General features: G+C 43.5%; 1 protein-coding gene across 1 annotated transcript in view; it reads right to left on the bottom strand.

The window, feature by feature from the left end:
* Positions 1–5,030: 5,030 nt before the first annotated feature.
* The window catches only part of LOC146868716 (uncharacterized), a 56,671-nt gene continuing 42,111 nt past the window's right edge, over positions 5,031–19,590 (bottom strand). The window contains exons 4-5 of the mRNA XM_085616055.1: positions 10,687–10,869; positions 5,031–7,341 (exon numbers count right to left, since the gene is read on the bottom strand). Of these exons, the coding sequence (XP_085472181.1) occupies positions 5,825–7,341; positions 10,687–10,869 (1,700 nt within the window). The 3' untranslated portion in view covers positions 5,031–5,824. The remainder of the gene's footprint in view (positions 7,342–10,686; positions 10,870–19,590) is intronic.

Raw genomic sequence — 19,590 nt, 5'->3', positions numbered from 1 at the left:
AATATTTAAACATGGAACCGACATAATACATGCTGCAGCCCCTGAGGCGTCTCTGGGGTAGCTATGCCCTGGGTACATAGTATACCATATACTAGGGACAGATAAGTGTACCCCAGAATCCAATCGGAGTGTACTTAAAGTACATGCAATCAATTTAGAGGAGAAAGCAGCTAGACTGGGGTCCTTGATAGCATGATCCCAGTCAATCTAAGTCGAAAACAGTGAAACATCAGCAAAAAGTGGGGGTAACTCCTTAGGCTATAACTCGACTCTGGTGGTAAGGCCACCCTCATCCTACTTAACTTAAGTGCAGCTTTCGATACAGTTTCATATTCCATCCTGTTGGGACACAGTGGAGGCTTTAGGCATTGAAATATTGGTTTTGAGGTGGCTGACCTCCTTCTTAAAAGATCGTAATTTTCAGGTCTCATCAGCTAATATTACATCTAAGAACCTAGCACTCACCTCCGCTGTTCCTCAGGGATCCATTCTAAGCCCTCTGTTCTTCAACATTTATGTTCGCCCTTGGGCGGACGCGATTGAGAAGTCTGGTCCCAAGCTTTTCTCTTATGCAGATAATATTTTCATTATCAGATGCTGAAAATCAAGATCCCTCGCTACTCAGGCTAGGTCTGACAAATGTCGCCCTTCGGATGAACAGAAATGCTCTAAAGCTTAATGGCAATAAAACTGAGGACATGGTTCTGGGAAACAACCCCAAACTCTAGGGCATCAATTATTGGCCTGATTCTCTGGGGCCATTACCCACTCCGGTAAATAAGGTTAAGACTCTTGGCTTCATCATCTATACAAACCACTCCCTCAAGCTGCAGGTGTCCAAGCTCACAGCTTCCTGCTTCTCCGTTCTCAAGTGGCTCAAGAAGATCCTCTGGTTGATTCCTTCGGCTGCCCAGAGAACATTGTTGCAGGCCCTGGTAACATCCAGATTGGACTATAGGAATGTACTGTACCTAGGCGTTGACAAATCCTTGATCGGCCGCTTGCAGATCATTCACAACGCGGCTGCACACCTTCTTTTTCGGCTGCCCAGATATGCTTCTGTCTCTCCTCTGCTCCACAAAGTACACTTGCTTTAGGTCGATAAACATATTAAATTCAAGGCCTTATGTTACATGTTTCCGAGTCAGGCATGGCCTGGCCCCTTTACATATCCAAGGATTGGTGTCATCCTATGTGCCCACCCGATTGCTGAGATCATCCAACCTCTCACTGTTTATTACACCCAGGTTTCGTCTTGCCCTCATGAAGGGTCGTTCATTTCCCTACCTGAGCCCAAAACTCTGGAACTCTCTTCCAGTAGCTCTCAGCAACTGTCGCTCGGAAAGTGTATGCAGCACTCGTTTTTTTGCTTGAAAAGTGGTCATTATAAATGCGTGAAAAGCAGTATTTCAGTGGCTTCAAAATTGTCCCTTACCTGAAAAGTACAATCTGAAAGCTAGGAAGTAAGGATTGTGCACGTCTGCATCCAAGGAGATCCCAAATAGAGGAGCACCTCTCCATCACAGCAGTCTGGGCTTAGTGTCACTTGGCTCTTATATATGTTTTCTATGGGTTGTTGCATCTGTTGCTGTGATTGGTTGCTAGGACTAGTACTTCTATAGGACTAAGGGCCTAGGGTTTGTGTCCTGATTGGTTGTTTGGGCTAGGGTTCTGATTGACTACTAGGGTTAGGGTTTCCTATTGGACTGAGGGATTAGGGCTTTGGCTTTGATTGGCTGTTAGTGCTAGGGATGTGATTAGTTAATATGCCAGATGTCCCATTGGCTCTAGGGTCAAGGTTCTGATTGTTTAGGGTTAAGGCTAGGGTTCCATTGGCCAATAGGGCAATTCTAAGCATAGGGCTCAGGGTCAGAGATGCTGCCCAATGTTCACTTACGAGCTACCACCTTAAGCCCTCAACATCCACCAACATCTAAACACAGTATCAGCAAAGGCCTTCTTGTCATGCACCACAAACAAACCTCCTGCAGATTATAATGTGCATTGAACCACTACACAAACACTACAGAACCCCACAAACCACACCCAGACACAATTCTACCCCAACTACAACACAATGGCACCTTCATTCTCACACAAAACACAACTCTGTTCTATTCCACTAACACATCCACACATCACCAAGACAACACAAAGCCACATTATACATAAGTTTAATGCATCCAGACACACTCTCCCTGTTCAAGCAAAACACCAGCTCTATCCTCTACTTGCTCCTAACAGATCCTCTTTTATGATGATGAAACCTATACTCAGCCTTCCATCACACCATCAACCAACACCTGCCTCCTCTTTTTACCAATTACACACAACCATACAATCCTTGCATGCCACTCCAGCACATACATTACCTGGTCCAGTGATCAAATCTAACAAAAACACTCATAACTCTTGTTCATACACTCTTACACACCACATACTCTTCTCCAAAACACATCACCGCCCTTGTACTATTCTAATACCACTCACCAGCAGAGCTGCTCATACACATCTTTCACAGAAAGCCACTACATCAATATCTCCTCTCACTACTCCACAAAAACAAAACACACAAATCTCAATATATTATATTCCTTACACATATATTCCCTTACTACGCAAACATGTATCTATATATTTATTATTTTAGTCCTACTGTACAAGGAAACAAAAATCTCTCTAAAGCTTTACTCGGTCCTACTATCACCCTAAACCTCTATCAATGTATCCTCTATCTTCACTCTCTCTCATCTCAAACCCTTTCTACTACTATGATCTCCAAAATAACCCTTCCTAGACTCCTCCCTCCTCTACACCTCCTGGCTCACCCCATACATCAGTTTACTGCTATGATCTCCCAAGCAACCCTACTAAATTCTCCCACATGTTATCTCTCCTTTGTCTCATCCCAAACCTCATTTTTCTACTCTGATTCTCCTTCTCCCTAATCCCTTTCTACAGGCTCTTCCCTCCTCCATCTCTCCTTTACTCATCGTAGACCTCAACTCACAACAATGATCTCCCAATTAACACTTCTGCTTTTCTTCCCTCTTCTATCCCTCCATCACTCTAGTCAATCCAACTAAAACACCAACATGTCCTCCTCTCAAGTTAACTTGTACCGCGATATAATAATACGATACTCATATTTCTCTATACTAATCCTTCACTAATCCTTTTGGGTACCAGAGTAGCGTGCTACTCACCGAAAAGTGCTGTGATGCCTCATCAGGAGTTGTAAGTACTATATAAATAAAATTACAATACAATTAAAAAGCATTTCAAACAGAACAAAGTAGAAGTGCAAAACAAAATGTGCACAACACATGAAGACCAAATCATCAATGGGCTTCGCAAACACAAAATTGCAAATAAAGTAACATTGATAAAATTGTGTTTATTTAACGGCTATAAGGAAGTCACCTACCAAAATGTTTGATTAACGCCTATGTACAAAAGTGCGCTGTTGAACAGCCCCGTGCCGGAGATTGGGCCAGGAAGTTCTTTTCTAGTCTGAAGGCAACATTTTATATTTCACAGAAACATTTATATAAAACTATTTAATAATAATTGGTATTCTTTTACTATCAAATGGAAAGAGAGCGGCCAGAAATCAGTGTAATTTTTAAGGAAAAATCCAATATCAAGTGCCAGCCCTGTAAAAAAAAAAAAACGTCAAAAAATGAAATCTAATATGAGGGTATTAGGCAAGCCCTTTATCATTCATGGCAACATTTCTAGGAAAAGAAAATAACATTTGGCCAAGAAGAAAATGTTGGTCATCTTGGTCATTGCAGCCACTCACTTTGCTCTACTTTGAAGGCAGAGTCAGACATTGCTCGGTGGAAGAAGCAGCAACAGCCTCAGATCCTGGGTTGTGGCATGTCCTGGTTGTGCTGTCTTCAAAGACACATCAGTGGCTTAAGGAGCCTAGGAGGTGCTTCATGGGCGTGACGGAGAAGTCAGACTGTGGAGAAGACTATCCCGCCACCTCCAGCATGGAACGGCAGAAGATGACATTGGTTGAGTCTACTCTTGGTGGGGCAGAGCGTGAACATTATACTACATCAGACATTTGTCCTATGTCTCTTGTAAGAGCGTGTAAAATTGAATATTTTTTTACGATTGTTAGCGAAATTCCTTGAAAATTTGGGGAAATTAACCTTTGAGAATGAAACGTGGTTTGCGGTTATCTTGTGTGACTTTTCATTAAATAACATTGCACCTAGTGTTATGAGACATCGTCATGAGACTGGTTCGAGCAGAAAATATCTCTCGCAAGACATTTTCCAGTCTCCACGTTGCATCTTGCAAGATTTTTTTAATGTGAGGTACAAGCCTGTTTTTGAAATTACGCAAAATTGCCTAACACTCAATCTTCCAGAAATTTCACAGAATACAAAATGTAGGTACTTCACAAATCTCCGCGGTGCAGGGAGACGCTAGATCTCTTTATTCAGAACATATTCCCCTAATGGGAAATCCTGCAATACCAACACCTCCTGGCCACATGTTTTTCATCGCTGACACTACCTACAACTTAACTTTGCTACTGACTCACATGACTCCGCCTCACCCTTACCCCAAACTCCTCCCCATCCTTAGCCTTTGAATCAGATCACACTCATAACGATATGTACCATATGCATATACAACTGACACGCACCCCTCAAGGCTCACCCATATCCCTAACACCTATCGCTCCATGCCTTACCCACACATCAGCTTTCTAGTTTGACATAGCAATCCCTTGGCATAGTTTCAAGCACTTAACACTCTACGAAACTTGGCGATTACGGTCATAAGTATCTCATTGATGTAATGTCTTGACATTGATATTTACTTCTTTAACTTTTTATCCCCCCCCCCCTTTGTTTTACTCTCTCTAATGTTTTCCTTATTACTAAAAATGGCAATAAAATATTTTGAACACAAAAGAAAATATCCAAGGCCTTGCCTCTTGCTGATAATGGGTTAAACGTCGAATAAGTCTGGCTGATGGACAGTATTTTGACATAGGGCTGTGGAAGGTTGCCTGAGGTCAAGAAAGATACATTCTGGAAATTCTAAAGCACCCTTACTTTTTAAAAACAAAAATAGATTTCTTTTTAACTTTTTTCACACATTCAAACTCATGCGTAATGTGATGAGAGCTGAGGCTTAAGTAATTAAAATATGGATGTATTCTACTTGCAATTGAAATATTTTTCTGCATACTCTCTTTTACATCATTGACACATTCAAAAAAATCGATAACAACTTATGAAAAATATTTTCTCCCATGGCAGTTCCAATTAGATGATAGACGGCATAGCTGGTGGCAGCAGAGTTCAACCCTTTGTGGGATAATTTTCTGCCAAGGTGCTGTGGGGGGGGACTGGTAATTCTTTCACAGTAGCAAACCTAATAAAATACAAATGCCTTCATAGTGTTGCCAGACCTGTGTCCCGGTGCAGCATTGTGGAGCTAGGCGAAAGTTTGATGAGGTTTGAGAGATTGTTCAGAAATGGATGCAGCTCCTGCAAAAATGTATGAGTTTTTCTGTGTTAAACTATTGTAAACATCTCCTAAATGTTTCCAAATAGTTTGTAAATGTTTCCAACTATAGAGAACTATCTAAACCTTAATTCTACTGAAAGCGTAACTGTTGTATTCCGTTGCAGCATGACCACTCTTTGGGGACCAAGTCTGTTGAGCTACGATGGCAAACAAAGAGGGGATCATGGACGACATCCCCAAACGTACGTGTGGCCAGGTTTCACAACATGTCCTCTTTGAGGAGACACTGCATATCATTGTTCCTTCTGAACAAGTCCAAGTGAGGTTACTGGGTTTGCAAAAAGGGCCGGCTAGCCAATCTCTGCTGATGAGTCTGTTTCCATCTCTCTCTGGTCCACCTTCCATGATTCTCCACGACTTCATGCAAGAGGTCGATGAAGTTGTATTCATTGTTTTCAAGTAGCTTGTCATCCGCCGGTGAGCCTGTGTGACCTGCTCTCTCCTTTATCGCGTCATCTTCATAGGAACTGCCTTGTGACTCTGGTGGGCTGTGGGTTTTCTGCCTACTTCTCGTAGTCCCTGCACCTTTCGTTGCTTTCCTTATGGGTGTTGTGTAGGCCCTTTCTAGAGCATTTCCTGCCTTTACTCCCTTTTTAGTAGATGGTAAAAACTTACTTCTAATATTTGCCTGTTCTTTTGAACCTTGCTTTTCGCCAAGCTGAGATATCTGGAAAGTCTTTAAACTGTTCAATACCAGATCATAATCGGAGTGGTCACCCTCTGGAGAACGGAATGCCTTTTCCAGCTGTGTTTGGCATTCCGCTTTCTTTTCAGCAGTCAGTGCCATCATATCGTCTGATAGAGTTTGTTTCTTCAATCTGTCTGTGGGATCAAATTGTGTCTTCTCATATTTATTTAAACTTCTTTCAGCCAAATCAAAAACCTCAGTTTGTTTACCTTCTGGATCTGTTACTGCGTTCATTAATGGGTCTGGGTCTGTTACTGCATTTGCCATAAACTGACCCCATTGCTGACTCAACACACTATGCTTCGCCTTGAGAAAATCCTCTTCCAGCTGCATATGACCCTGGTCTTGGCTCTGCTGACGTCTCACTTGAGGCCATGTCAAAGTTCTCCTGATTGGACGAGCTCCAAGGACAGCACCTACAGGAGTTGCACTGTGGTCTACACCATCCTCAGTGTGTCTGCTTTCTTCAGGTTCGCGGTCAATGCTGAAGTACAGCAGAGGTTCTGTGTTGTCTGACTTTGTAATCGCTTCTTGACCATCACTCCTCAATCCCTCCTGAGGTGTTTGGGGGTGCATTGCAAACTGCCTCATTCCAGCAGGATCCTGCAGCAGGTAGAATTGTTGGACAATAGTTGTCAGATCTGCACCATCTCTCCCAAAGGGTTTTCTTTCCACTTCCTTCAAGCTGTTGAAGTACCACTCCTCCATGGAGTTGTCACGTCCCCCATGTCTCCCGCTGTGCTCCGTCGGCATCTCATTTGTATGTTTTAAGGGTTCCTCTTTCTCAGGATTAGGACTTTGTTGTCTCACACTTGCTTTTGGAAACTGAGATCTCAACAGTATGGCTGAAGCAGACCTGGCACGGCCTTTTGTTGTTCCACTTGGAGCATCGCTGACTCTCTGAAGTGCTTTCCGCACTCGTTTCTCTGGACCAGTGACGGCCAGAGGACCCTTTGAAATGATGAAAATCTCAGGCTCCTTTGACTTCTCTCCCATCCTTTTCCCCAAAGTGTGCTCTCGATCTGGCTGCACTTGTTTTGATTCCTGTTTTTTCTTCCAGAGCATGAGTAGAATCCAGAGAAATATGAGAAGTGCTGCAAGAAAAAAAAATAAGAGCAGATTGAGAATGAAAACTGCATAATTCGGAAGGCGTGCCTCAAACCAATCAATCAATCAAGTTTCCTGTTCAGCGCAATACTCACCCAAGAGGGTCTCAGGGCGTTGGGAGGGGGAGAGGTGCCTGGATACCCCGCACGGGTGATTAGACACACTCTACAAATTCACATTACATTTACAAAGATTGGCCTTCTGCTGGTGCCATCCCCCACAATCATGATGAAACAAGGCTGCCTTGCACAGTACATGCTTTACATTAGATGTGTGCGGGTTGTTTGTTTGTTTTTCGTTGAGAAATTAGCACATGTTCCCTTATTTACATCTGCTTCAGCCTGCTTTCAGATGCAAAACTCGGTCTGGCTAGCTTAGCATCTGCATCACAACTTATGGCTGCTTGCACTGAGCCACCTCAGTAATGCCCCTTGATGCAAAGCGGTACAAAGCATTCTTTGCATTGCAAAACTTTCATCTTTCCGATGAAAAACATCTTTTGCATTAGATAGTAAATGGCACGCGCAGCAATGCATCCCGCTGGTACCAGAGCAGATCCGAAGTAAATCTGGGCTTGGTTTCTGGATTTTTTTCTATTTCAAAAAACCTTCCCATGAGGATTGCGGTACAGCCATACTATCTACATCTTAAAACCACTTACAATCTGCCAGGAAGGGGCGTTTACAACCTCACTGCTGTGGGACCAACAAAAGTCGCACACTTTTTAGGAAGTCTAGACCAGGTGCACAATTGGGTTCAGGATATTTTGAGGACGTTGTCACGTGAATGTGCCTAATTTTTAATGTGTACTAACCCTTCTACTAAATGCTCCTGTGCATGTTATGACTGCCACTTTAGGCCAAATTATCCACATCGAACATTCCATTTGACATTTTCCCCCAAAGGTACCTTTAAAAAAGTCCGGAAACTTTTGGGTGAGCAAATGGCAACACACGAGCGCTGCGTAATTTAACATATTTTTGTGACTCTCAAACCTATTAATACTCATAAAATATAAGCTGAATTTCTCACGCACAATGTGCTATTAAACACACACTTGAAGTGTGACATGTCACCATAATCTTTCAATGTTCAATCTTTCAAAAACCTTACTCCCGCCATTTTCTGTACATACCCGTTTGGAAGATCCAACCCTTGGTTCTGCGGTAAAGTCTGTACATTTTACTCCTAATTCAAAGCTGGCTTTGAACTTGAAACCCTCGAGAGCTGATCGAGAGCACCGCGCAGACAGGAAGTATGTGTAATAAATAGATTATTGTACATATTTACATCTGTGCACATTTTCAGCATATTGGTAAAAGTGCTGAATGTAATTCACATTTTCCTTGTCAATGGTTCGGTAAATTTACATTACATCATGAGAAGAGCGTGACGCTCGCTGCTCAGCAAGATCTAGCTGTGATTATGGAAGCAAACATGATGGCATACTCTTGCCATGGATAGAAGTTATAGGCATTTTGGAAAGTGCCAACCTGCACTGAGGAGTGGGTGGGGGTATGGGGGCCGGGGGGCTCTGCTAGGGCATGTTTTACGATGCACTCCTGCATGAGCGGTGCCACCGTGGAGGAGGGCGCTAGGCCTGTTTTCCTCAGCGAGACAGGGGGGTATGGACCCGACCCCCCCCCCCCCCCCAACCCCCCTCTCTCCTTCCCCCCGACGGAGGAGACATGACGACATCAGTCAAGTTATAAAGGAACAGTTTATGTGATAAGTTTGGTCTTGGCGGTGGGGAGGTAAGGGGCAAGCAGGGGAGATAACAGTTTTTAACACATATTTAATTTACAAATAGTTAACTGTGTTTCCAAATAGCAACTCTTCTGTACTATGTGGTCTCTTTCATTTTTGGTACTGTTCAATATGTATGAATTTTATCCTTATGAAGATTATCAATAAATTGCTCTTTCAAAACAAAAATAAATGTTAAAATATGTGCCTCATTTTTCCCAAAGGACATAAAGTCAGAAGGTAGAGGGACTCGGTCTCCCTCTGAGAGAAAGAATTAGGGAGCCGAGATAAAATGTTGTGCCTCCAAAGGGTGGTGTTTAAATCTAAAAGTGGCCGTGCTTTCTCAATATCAGGCTGACTACGCGGGAACTCCTTCCCCTTCAGAGTTGAGACTACAGCATGAGCCCAAAATTTCAACCTTTCGAAAGGACCGAAAAGTACTCATTTTAAGGTAGTATTATAAGGCGTGTGCCAAAAGTCCTCAGATTTGATGGCAAATCAAGGGCTCTCAATAAATCCGTGATGAAGTCAAATCGTAATAGTGATACGATACCTGATTTAACCCCGCGTCATCTAGTCGCGCCCTCCCTTCCGTTTATGCCTTGTGTTCCAAATGAACACTGAAGACAGACCTTGAGTCATAAGGGACAGCAGTAGCATGGATGGGTTTGTGATAAACTAAATTCGTTCCACGTTAAATTTACAATTATACCAGGTGTAAATGAAGTCACATTATCCAATGTAAATCACACATGTCCAGTATGACTTTCAACTCGAGGTTCCAAATGTATTCCTGGGTTTTACTTATGCTGGATGCTGAACCACACCTGCGACCCAATAAAGGGAGTGACTCCTTATACGAACACAAATCATGTTTTGATCCCATTTGAGGGAATAATCGAAAATTGAATGTAAAGGTGGTAGACTGTATTAGCTTTTGAATTGACACAGAGGTCTTTGCCAGAGAAGATGTGAGCATGACACGCTACAAAGGACATTTTCTATAGGTGCGGCTAACAGGTATTGGCTTATTACAGATGACCTGTGCACACGTTATAATATCAACAGTATGCGTTACTGTATGTAAGGAACAAACAATTAAAACAGTGGTCAAATGGTGTTTTCCTTCTTTGTGGATTTATTCGGCGATCAGATGCCCAGCCAACACGTGTTTCATCAGGGTGTAAACCCACGACTTCTTCAGGGCTACAAGATGTGTAATGGCAATGTATTAGCACAGTATACCATAACGTTAAACTAGCATAATCACAGAATGGCGATACAATGTGACAATAACGTGACAAAAAACAGGTACTGTCTTACTTCAACCAAATCCTACTCATTTTGATAACATCAAAATGACGAAAGGCTTAGTAAACCCATCGTGATTTGAATCTGTAACCTTCATGTTAAACACACACCCTGCAGAAGGTGCATTATCCCACTGAGCTGCTGTATGTATTACCTATTGGAACAAAACAGTATTCACTATGGCATAGAAGTCCTATTCATGTCATCAGGTTAACACTGCGCATTAGGTACATCTGTGCAAATTAAAAAACTGCAGGATGACCCTGACGTCATACCTAGGCCGACCACGATGATGATGGGTAACCCAGCTTTACGGAACAAGTTGTCCGTGGAAGAGGAAGTGATGTCAGAAGAACAGTTGAAGACGGAGACGTTCCATACGTGGATTCCCTTTACCTCAGGGGGGCTGTGACAGGTGACGGAGGAGGCGTCTTCCAGCCTGCTGGCGTTCTTCAACTCTGAAACATTGTCAGCACTGCGTCAGTATGTTACAAACACAAACACAGTGTATCTTCAGCGGCCATAACTGCACAACAGAAAAGCTACTTAATGTATTTACAATTCATGAAACTGATAATTTGCATCATGTAGAAAGAGAAACGTGTGGTCTGAAGCGCTATTAAAAAAAGGTAACATTGTTAATAGCCTAAACATCACCTGCCAAGGAAACCCCAGCCCACGGCAGCCCTTCTAGCTCATCACAAGGAAACATATAATCAACACAAGTGAACGTTCCTGTTGCCTGTGTCAGTGTTTGTTTACTTTATTCATGAGAGTCTAGAAAACTAAAGAAGCAAGATCTAACAATATTCTGAGGTCTAAATTACCTAAAGTTTCAGTGGCAGCTGGCAGAGGGAGTGCAGACGGGCGGTGGCGCAACGCGGGGGGTGGTCATACAAACGGGCAGGAGTAAAGTAAGTAAATAAATAAATAAAACGATTTACCTTGCGCTCGCTGCATCGCCAACTTGGAGATGCAGCGAGCGAAGGTAAATAGCTTTATTTATTTATGAACTTACTTTACTCCTGGCCGTCGTATGACCGACTCCACTACTCCTCCACCCTGCCCTTCCCACGCCCCACCCACCACCCCGCAGCACTCCCTCTGCGAGCCGCAACTGTTAAAGTTTGGTGTAGGAACTTGTAGGCTCGGACTGGCCTACAGGGCGATCAGACATGTGCACGGGCTAGTCCGATAGATCATGTGTGGGCCAGCTTTTTGGCTGTTTGTGGGACGGTTTTAGGCTCTGCTGGGTCGGCTTTTACTGTTCTTTTACTTGATATTAAAACAAACATTGCCTGTAGCAAGCGCAAATCCACACAGTCTTTCATACCTTGCAAAACAATTATACAGTGTGTCTTTACAAGTCAGAATGTCCCCAATTTGCAGCCATGGACCACTCTTTATGCATTCCAATTCACTACTAGGGCCCACTTTAATTTTGATGCCTGGGCCTATTTTCAGTCCCAAATTCGATCCTGGGCACTTACACAATGGAGGTGCAATATAATGCAAAGCGCGCAAACAACAGCGTCCTTCAACTCACACAAGCAAAAGGAATTTCAGATCCATACGAGTGCAGCGCTCAAACCGCCCTGCGTTGCGTAGTATGATACCTCTGCTAACTCCATCTAGGGGTATGGGTGTCGATTCACCAAAATGCCTAGGGTAGCGGAAGTGACATAACATACCCTTTACCCTTAATGACATCACAGGAAGTATCGTCGTATGACCCTCAACCCTGTTTTTTTCAGGAAGTCATGTCACATGACCTTAACCCTGATGACATCACAATAATTGACATTGCTGAAGCACCATTATAACTGCATGATTCATATTATGTGACAGACGACGTGTATTTTAGATACCATCTACAATATTCTGCTAACTTGATCTTTGGAAATTCTGGGATATAACACTGGCTCTGAATTGTAGTGAGAAAGCCAGGCCATTACTAGGGGGCTTTTACAACCTGAGAAATATTTGAAAATAATTGTTGTCAATGGTGTATGTTGCAGAGAACTTCCTTTAATATGCCATTACCTTTATATTACCATGGGTGTCCATTATGTTAAGAATTACCTTCAGTGTGCCAGTATTTTGTCGCAGGGGTCTGTCATGCTAAGAAATGCCTCAAGAATGCCATCACCGGCATGTTACCATGGGTGTCTCTATCGGACACGAACTTGCAAGCACAACCCCACATTTTCACTCACATTCACTAACTCACACTAAGCCATCCATTCTTAATCACTCTCTCGAGCACTCCCTTACACTGATTCCTAGTCGTACTCTCCCTTTTACACTCATTATGACTCACTCTTTCTGACACTGAATCTCCCCCAAACACGTTTTAGACATATATTCACACTTGCTTACACATACAGACTCCTTCTCACCCAGAAGCACACCCACAACCTACATTTAAAAGCAGTTTTTACTTTCCTTAGCTGCCACCAAAGGTTCCATTCCATTGCGCCCCGCTTTTTATCGCTCTGATAATGAATACTGCGCATGTTCTGCTTATCACCTTCTTCATCTTTTTAGCAGTGTTTCCTTTTTCTGTTTCTACAATGCACGTGCCTGTGCGATCATTCTTCAGGCAGATCTGAGCTCTCTATCGGCGCTCATTGTTTACTTGGGCATCCAATGGCTCCTGGCAGGAGAATATGCCATTCGGAGGCAAATGAACTATCTGAGACACCCTATGAAGTGAAGAACACCTTTCAAAGTGAGAGTGGCGGCACTGAAGCAGGGCTCTGAAATATTAAGAGCTGCTTTCTCGAGGGTGCACTGCACTGGCAGAAAAGTAAGATGCTCAGGCTGTCTTTTTCCACAAACTATTGATTAGGCTTCAAATAAGAAACCCATTTGCTGCTTTAAAAGATCTCAGAGCCCAAGCAGTAATAGTGCTGCAGTCACTCTCAAAGTTCCAAGGGTCACAGAGACCCCAGAGCAGGTCAGAGCAAACCTACGAAACAAGGGCTTGAACAGCCATGGAGCTGTGGAAGAAAACAAGTGACAGCAACAACCTGTAGAACAAGCATTTGCAATGCAATAGGTCTCGCATTTGCGAGACTTTAAGCCATTGGCATTGTAAAAGACAATGCCTTTTATTTATCTGTTTTCATAATTAACACATAACAAAGTAATTGTCATTTACAATGCCAATAGCTCAAAATCATGTAAATGTGAGACCTATTTCACTTCAAAGAAGCAACCGCCAGTGTCCCGACCTGCAGGAGGAGAAAATCATTAAAGAAATAAGTGCTTACAGACAAAATAAGACATACTGTGTAACAACAGAAGTAAAAGGGCCAGTCCTCATGGGAGGTTACAAATGAAGACAAGGCAGTACTAAGGAGGGACTAACAAGCCTATTAAGGAATCAGAAACCTGCATTTACAAAGGACAATGACACAAACCAATGAAAGTATGGGTGGAGAGTGGGCGGAGCTTCAAGTCCAAACTCAACTACAACATGCCTCACAGAGCAGTGCATGCGCTGCCCAGGTTCAACCTAAAACAATGCGGGCCTGGGAAGGCAAAGCCAGACCCTGAAGGGAACCGCAACTAATACACCCCTAGAGTGGCAGGTAGAAGCGGGCATTCTGGCAAAAATACGCAAAATGACTTACACAGCATTGGCCGGTGGAGTTTAAAATAGCCAATCAGGGGCAAGGGGTGTGGTGATCACGGGGCAAAAGAGAGGCTGGAGCAAAGGTTGACTAGTGTTTGACGCGATTGTCAGAGTAGGGGAATTATTGTGCTAAGAGAGTGGTGTGAGGAGCCCTTTGTCTTTTAATTCCAAATTATTTGGGACATGGTGCACCTCCAATCTGCTGTCTGAACTACAACTCTCATTCAGTATAGTGCCACTCAAAGTAGACAGCTAGCAAGACGTTGCTCCTTACTGCCATCTGAGGGAGAAACGAGGTGCTGCACCCTGCAGAGGGCAACATATGATCTCCAGATGTACATAAATGATTGTTAGTGTGTGTGTGTGTCTGTATGCACCAGTGTGTGCCTGTGTGAGTTAGTCCATGTGTGTGTGTGTGTGTGTGTGTGTGTGTGTGTGTGTACAAGTTGTGCATGGATATGCATTTAATGGCGGTGTTGATCCTGCTTGATCTCTCCGCGGCCTTTGATACGGTTCACCATGGGGTTTTGATGGATCGTTTATGGGGTTGCGGAGTGAGAGATAAAGCTTGGTCTCTCCTTAAATCCTTCCTCTCTGATAGAAGCCAGACTGTCTCACTAGGTGAGTTTGTTTCCAAACCTTTCACTCTTCCTTGTGGGGTGCCTCAGGGGTCTTCCCTGAGCCCAAAGCTTTTTAATGTATAAGTCTCCTCCCTTGATTGAATCCTTCGGCTTTGGTTTAACATCTTACGCCGATGACACTCAAATTGTCATCTCTTTGCAACCAGGTCAGGAAGAGGCAACAGGTGAGAGGTTTCACGACTGTATGGGGGCAGTGGCAGACTGGATGCTGCATAACTGTCTAAAATTGAATGCTGGCAAAACAGAAGTGATTCGGTTTGGGAACAATGTTAATCTCTGGACCCCTGGCTGGTGGCCTGAGGCCATGGGTACTCTCCCAGTACCCTCCGGGAAAGTTAAGAATCTGGGGGTGGTGCTGGATGAACACCTTGATATGCACGATCAAGTAAATACTGTGGTCTCTGCCACCTCTTACACTCTCAGGACCTTGAGGAAAGTTTTGCCCCTGTTGCCGGCAGACTGCAAGCGGACAGTGGTCTCGGCCTTGATCATGTCAAGACTTGACTATTGCAACAGCTTCTATTTAAATATTCACAAACGCAGCGTACAAAAACTTCAGATGCTCCAGAACGCAGCTGCCAGGTTGCTTACGGGGATTCCGAAATTTGCCTCCATCTCGAGTACAATAAAAAAACGACACTGGCTGCCAGTAAAAAAACAAATACTTTTTAAATCACTCTGTTTGGTTTTCTGAGCTCTCCACGATATAGGTCCATTCTATCTGATGCAACAATTTCAATGGTATGTGCCTGGAAGATCACTACGCTCATTGGGAGCCAAACTCACTGTAGTGCCCACCTCTAAGAGAGTCAGATGGGGAGGCAGAAGCTTTTCCGTTGGGGCAGCCAAGGCCTGGAATAAACTTCCTGTTGGTTTAAGAAACTGCAATGATTTATTTACTTTCAGGAAGGCGCTTAAAACATGGTTGTTTTAATTCCCTCTGGTCAATTCTTAGGAGGACTGTAGCAAGCGCCGGGACACCTTCGGGTAGCTGTGCGCTATATAAGTTTTTCTAACATAACATAACATAACACTTTACTTGTGGCTAAGCTATATTGAAAATGCCTTGGTGAAACATTTATCCACTCCATGGCTCCCCAAGACCATGGAGAGGGTAAATGTTGAACGAAGGTGGTAATTATACTCCATATTGCACATTCAATGTTCAAGCTATGATGTGTCCAGAAAAGACAACTACAAGAAGGAAGTAAAAACTTATCACAATGCCATAAGCGAGGCAAGAGTCAACTACTTTACCTTTTAAGATTTGCAACGCTGCAAACTCAGCCAAAGCACCTGGTGAGCAGTCTAACGAATCCCGAAAAGAGCAAATCTGGCTCCCCTCCCTCAGAAGCAAGATGCAACATGTTAGCTGTCTCCTTCTTGGAAAAGGTTAACAAAATCAAATCCTCCTCACACTTGGAGCTTGATAATGCAGCAGCTAAGTCCCCCCCACCCCCGGGTGACCAACATTTGACTACTTTTCCAGAAATCACCCAGGAAGAGATGAAAGAGATTTTTAAATCTCTAAATTCAGGTTCCCCACTGGACCCTGCTCCTCTGGACATTTTGCTCAAAAAAGGAAGCCCCTGCCGACCCCACAAAGTGTGAAAACTATAACCCCATCTCCCTCCTGCCTGCCTGGACCTAGTAAACTTCTATAAAACATTGTCAACAGAGACCTCTCGTGACATCTAGAGACAAATGACATCCTACACTCATCTCAGACAGGCTTTAAACCAGTTAGCTGCACGGAAACAGCTTTGCTTGTTGCCACGGAGGAGCTTAGAGCTATCCTGGATGAAGCTGGGACAGCGGCCCTGATCCTGTTGGATTTTAGTGTGACTTTTGACAGAGTCCCCCACCCTGTACTAGTAAAAAGGTTGGAAGAGGCAGGTACAGCCAGAAAAGCTCCTAAATGGCTTACCTCCTTCCTCGAAAACAGAACTGTTACATCTCCCTGTTTACTAAAATGGTACATTCCAGTTTTCCCCCCTCCTTTTCCCCTGTTGGTTCACCCCTCCGAAGCTTACATTGGAATGTTGGCATACCGATCAGTGAGGAGAGTGAACGGCCAAATAAACGTACTTCCAACAAGAACCTTTCAAGTTTGTGAGGAAACCACACTCCCGGAGGTTCACTCCCTAAAATGTGGGGTGCTGCAAGGGTCCTCATTGAGCCCCACATTGCTCAACCTTTATGTGCCTCCACTGGCAGAAATCATAAAGGCCCATGGTCTCTCATCAATATCCTACGCTGATGGAAACTCCCTCTGCCATCAAACAGATACAACATCAATCCGGCTAAACAACTGCCTAAAAAATTTGATAGACTGGATCGCAGCCAGCAGTCTCAAACTAAATGGGGAGAAAACAGAGATCCTGGTAGTCGGTAACAACCCTGCCAGATGAATGGAGCTCAACTGGCCAAATGTTTTGGGAAATCAACCTACACCCAAAATGGCGGTCAAGAACCCAGGCGTCTGGCTGGACAATTAGCTCAAAATGGCACCACAGGCAAAAAAACTATTAGCATCATGTTTTTGCCCGCTAAGAACCCTAAGAAAGCTATTGAGATGGCTATCTGAACCTTCATTGAGAGTGGTGGTGCAAGGTGTAATCATCACTCGACTTGACTTTGGGAACTCCCTGTACCTGGGAAGCCACAAGTCAGTCATAAAAAGACTTCAAGTCACTAAAAATGCCGCAGACCACATATTAATGAAGATCCCAAACACCAATCTGCACTGGCTTCCACTACTTAAGAAAATTAATTTAAAAACCTTATGCATTGGTCATCGAGCTATGTCTAATAAGGAGCCAAAGCTGATCCAAAGACTGCTTACATCCCATGATCCAATAGGAATGCTGCACTCCACTCCAGCCACCAGCTTTTCGCTATACCAAGGATTAAAAGAACAAGGCGTGGAGGCTGCTCCATCCCAGTTTTAGCCCCCAAGCTCTGGAATGCCGCCCCTCAGCAAATAAGAAAGCCAGAGTCAGAAGTAAAATTCATAAAACTGCTAAAAACCTCTCTCTTCCGCTAATTTGGTTGAACATGAGTGTTACCTGTAATCTATGCTGGGAAGCCCTGCCTGGTAGCTACATTCTCTACAAATCCCATAGAATAGAATAGAATAGAATAGAATAGAATAGAATAGAATAGAATAGAATAGATGTTGGGCAGATAGAGGGAGTTTATCCAGTTCCTGGATTCTCGAAGGCTGAACTGTTTGCCATCTCTAAAGGTGAGGCCCTAAGGGTGAGGCTTGTCTACTGCTCTGGAAGAACTGCTTTCTTGCTGTGCTGACCTGCTGCCTACTACCCTCCTTACCTGGGTGAGAAGGACTTGACCTACATCACTTGAATCCAGATTGACTGCAAGGGCTTGCTGACGTGCCTCCTGATTGCAGTCTCAGGGACATAAGTAGTCCTCCCCAGGGCCTTGACCGTTGGCTGCCATCAGAGACAACTCCTCCTTACTCAAGGCTCCATTAAATCCGACATGAAGCCTTGCAAAACCTCGCAGTACTGTTCATCCGAATCAACGCCAGACAACGCAATGCCTCGTAAATCAATGCCATGTAGTCCTCGCACCAAGGACACAATTCTCAATGGGCCAAACATAGTCCTGTGCCCACACTGTGCTCCATTGTGGTCGGCCAGAACTTGTAACTTCGCACCGGTCCAGCAAAACCAGATGCTCACAGCTAACGCTTTTTGCTTCCTGTTGCTATTTGTACTTGAAAACTTTTACAATTCATTACTCCAGTTATAATGATTAGATTCAATTTGTTTTGGTGTCATTTTATCCATAAACATTTGTGCGATTTTTCTAAAATGGTTTGGATGTTTCTTGTGTTGTGTTTTGACTTTATTATTGTTTGTGTGCTGCATAAATACTTACACAGTGCCTCTAAGTTCAGCCTGAGGTTTTTTGTGCAAAGCTAATAGCGGGTTAAGCACAGGTTAATTTAGTGACTTTTGTGGTTCACTCTGATTTACTACTGTTTTGGGAAACTGATCATTATATACCCTTATTAAAAAAATTAACAAAACAACGAGCAAGTTAAAACCTCTTAGTAAAATGAGTACGACTAGGAATACCTTCAAAGACATAGCAGACATGACTTAGGGCCCCGAAGTCCAACTATCAAGCCAATAATGAATTTATTTGGCAGTGTAGCACCACATACACCCTCCCTCCCCCGAAGCTAAGCCTTGGAACAGGCCACCTTATTCAACATTTTAGTTTCAGTGGAATTGGGTCTGTTCTTGAAAATAATCCAACACAATGTGCTTCAGACTTTTAGTGCAAAGAACATAATGTGTCATTATGCCCAGAATCTTGTGCAATAAAGGCACTAAAATTATTTTCTAGAGCAGGGCCTCTTCATATTGGGTCATGACTGAGGCCACATGGTTTTAACAAGAAGATGTGCAGTGTCATTTCTGTAATACTGCCCAGTGGTGCATTTTCGGTGAATCTTGAAGATTACATGGAGCTGTAGTTGTACAACTGCTTCCTCTAAGCATCCAGTGGTCGAAGGCTCTATGATCAATATAGGAGAGTTGTTGAGTTTGAAGAAAAACAAGACACAGTCAGCTCTCCTATAAGGAGGCATGGGTGGGGAGGAAGGGTGTTAATGAGCATGCATGCAGTCAGAAACAACCACAAAATAGCTATTTCTAATGTACATATACCAAATTGTGATTCAGTAACTTGTTACTGAATTGCAGTTTGGTTTAATGATTCAGTATTTAGAAGGGGCGTGTTTAGGGCGTCCCTTCCAAATGCCAAATCGTCGTGGTGTGTATGAATGTTATGCAACCCAATTACGATTGCAAAATATTCATTTTTTTAATACACCTCAGAGGAGGTGGTAACCATTTGCAAAT

The sequence above is a fragment of the Triturus cristatus genome, chromosome 1_2, assembly GCF_964204655.1.
Source record: "Triturus cristatus chromosome 1_2, aTriCri1.1, whole genome shotgun sequence".
NCBI lineage: Eukaryota > Metazoa > Chordata > Amphibia > Caudata > Salamandridae > Triturus > Triturus cristatus.
This window is presented reverse-complemented; position numbering and strand designations above follow the sequence as displayed.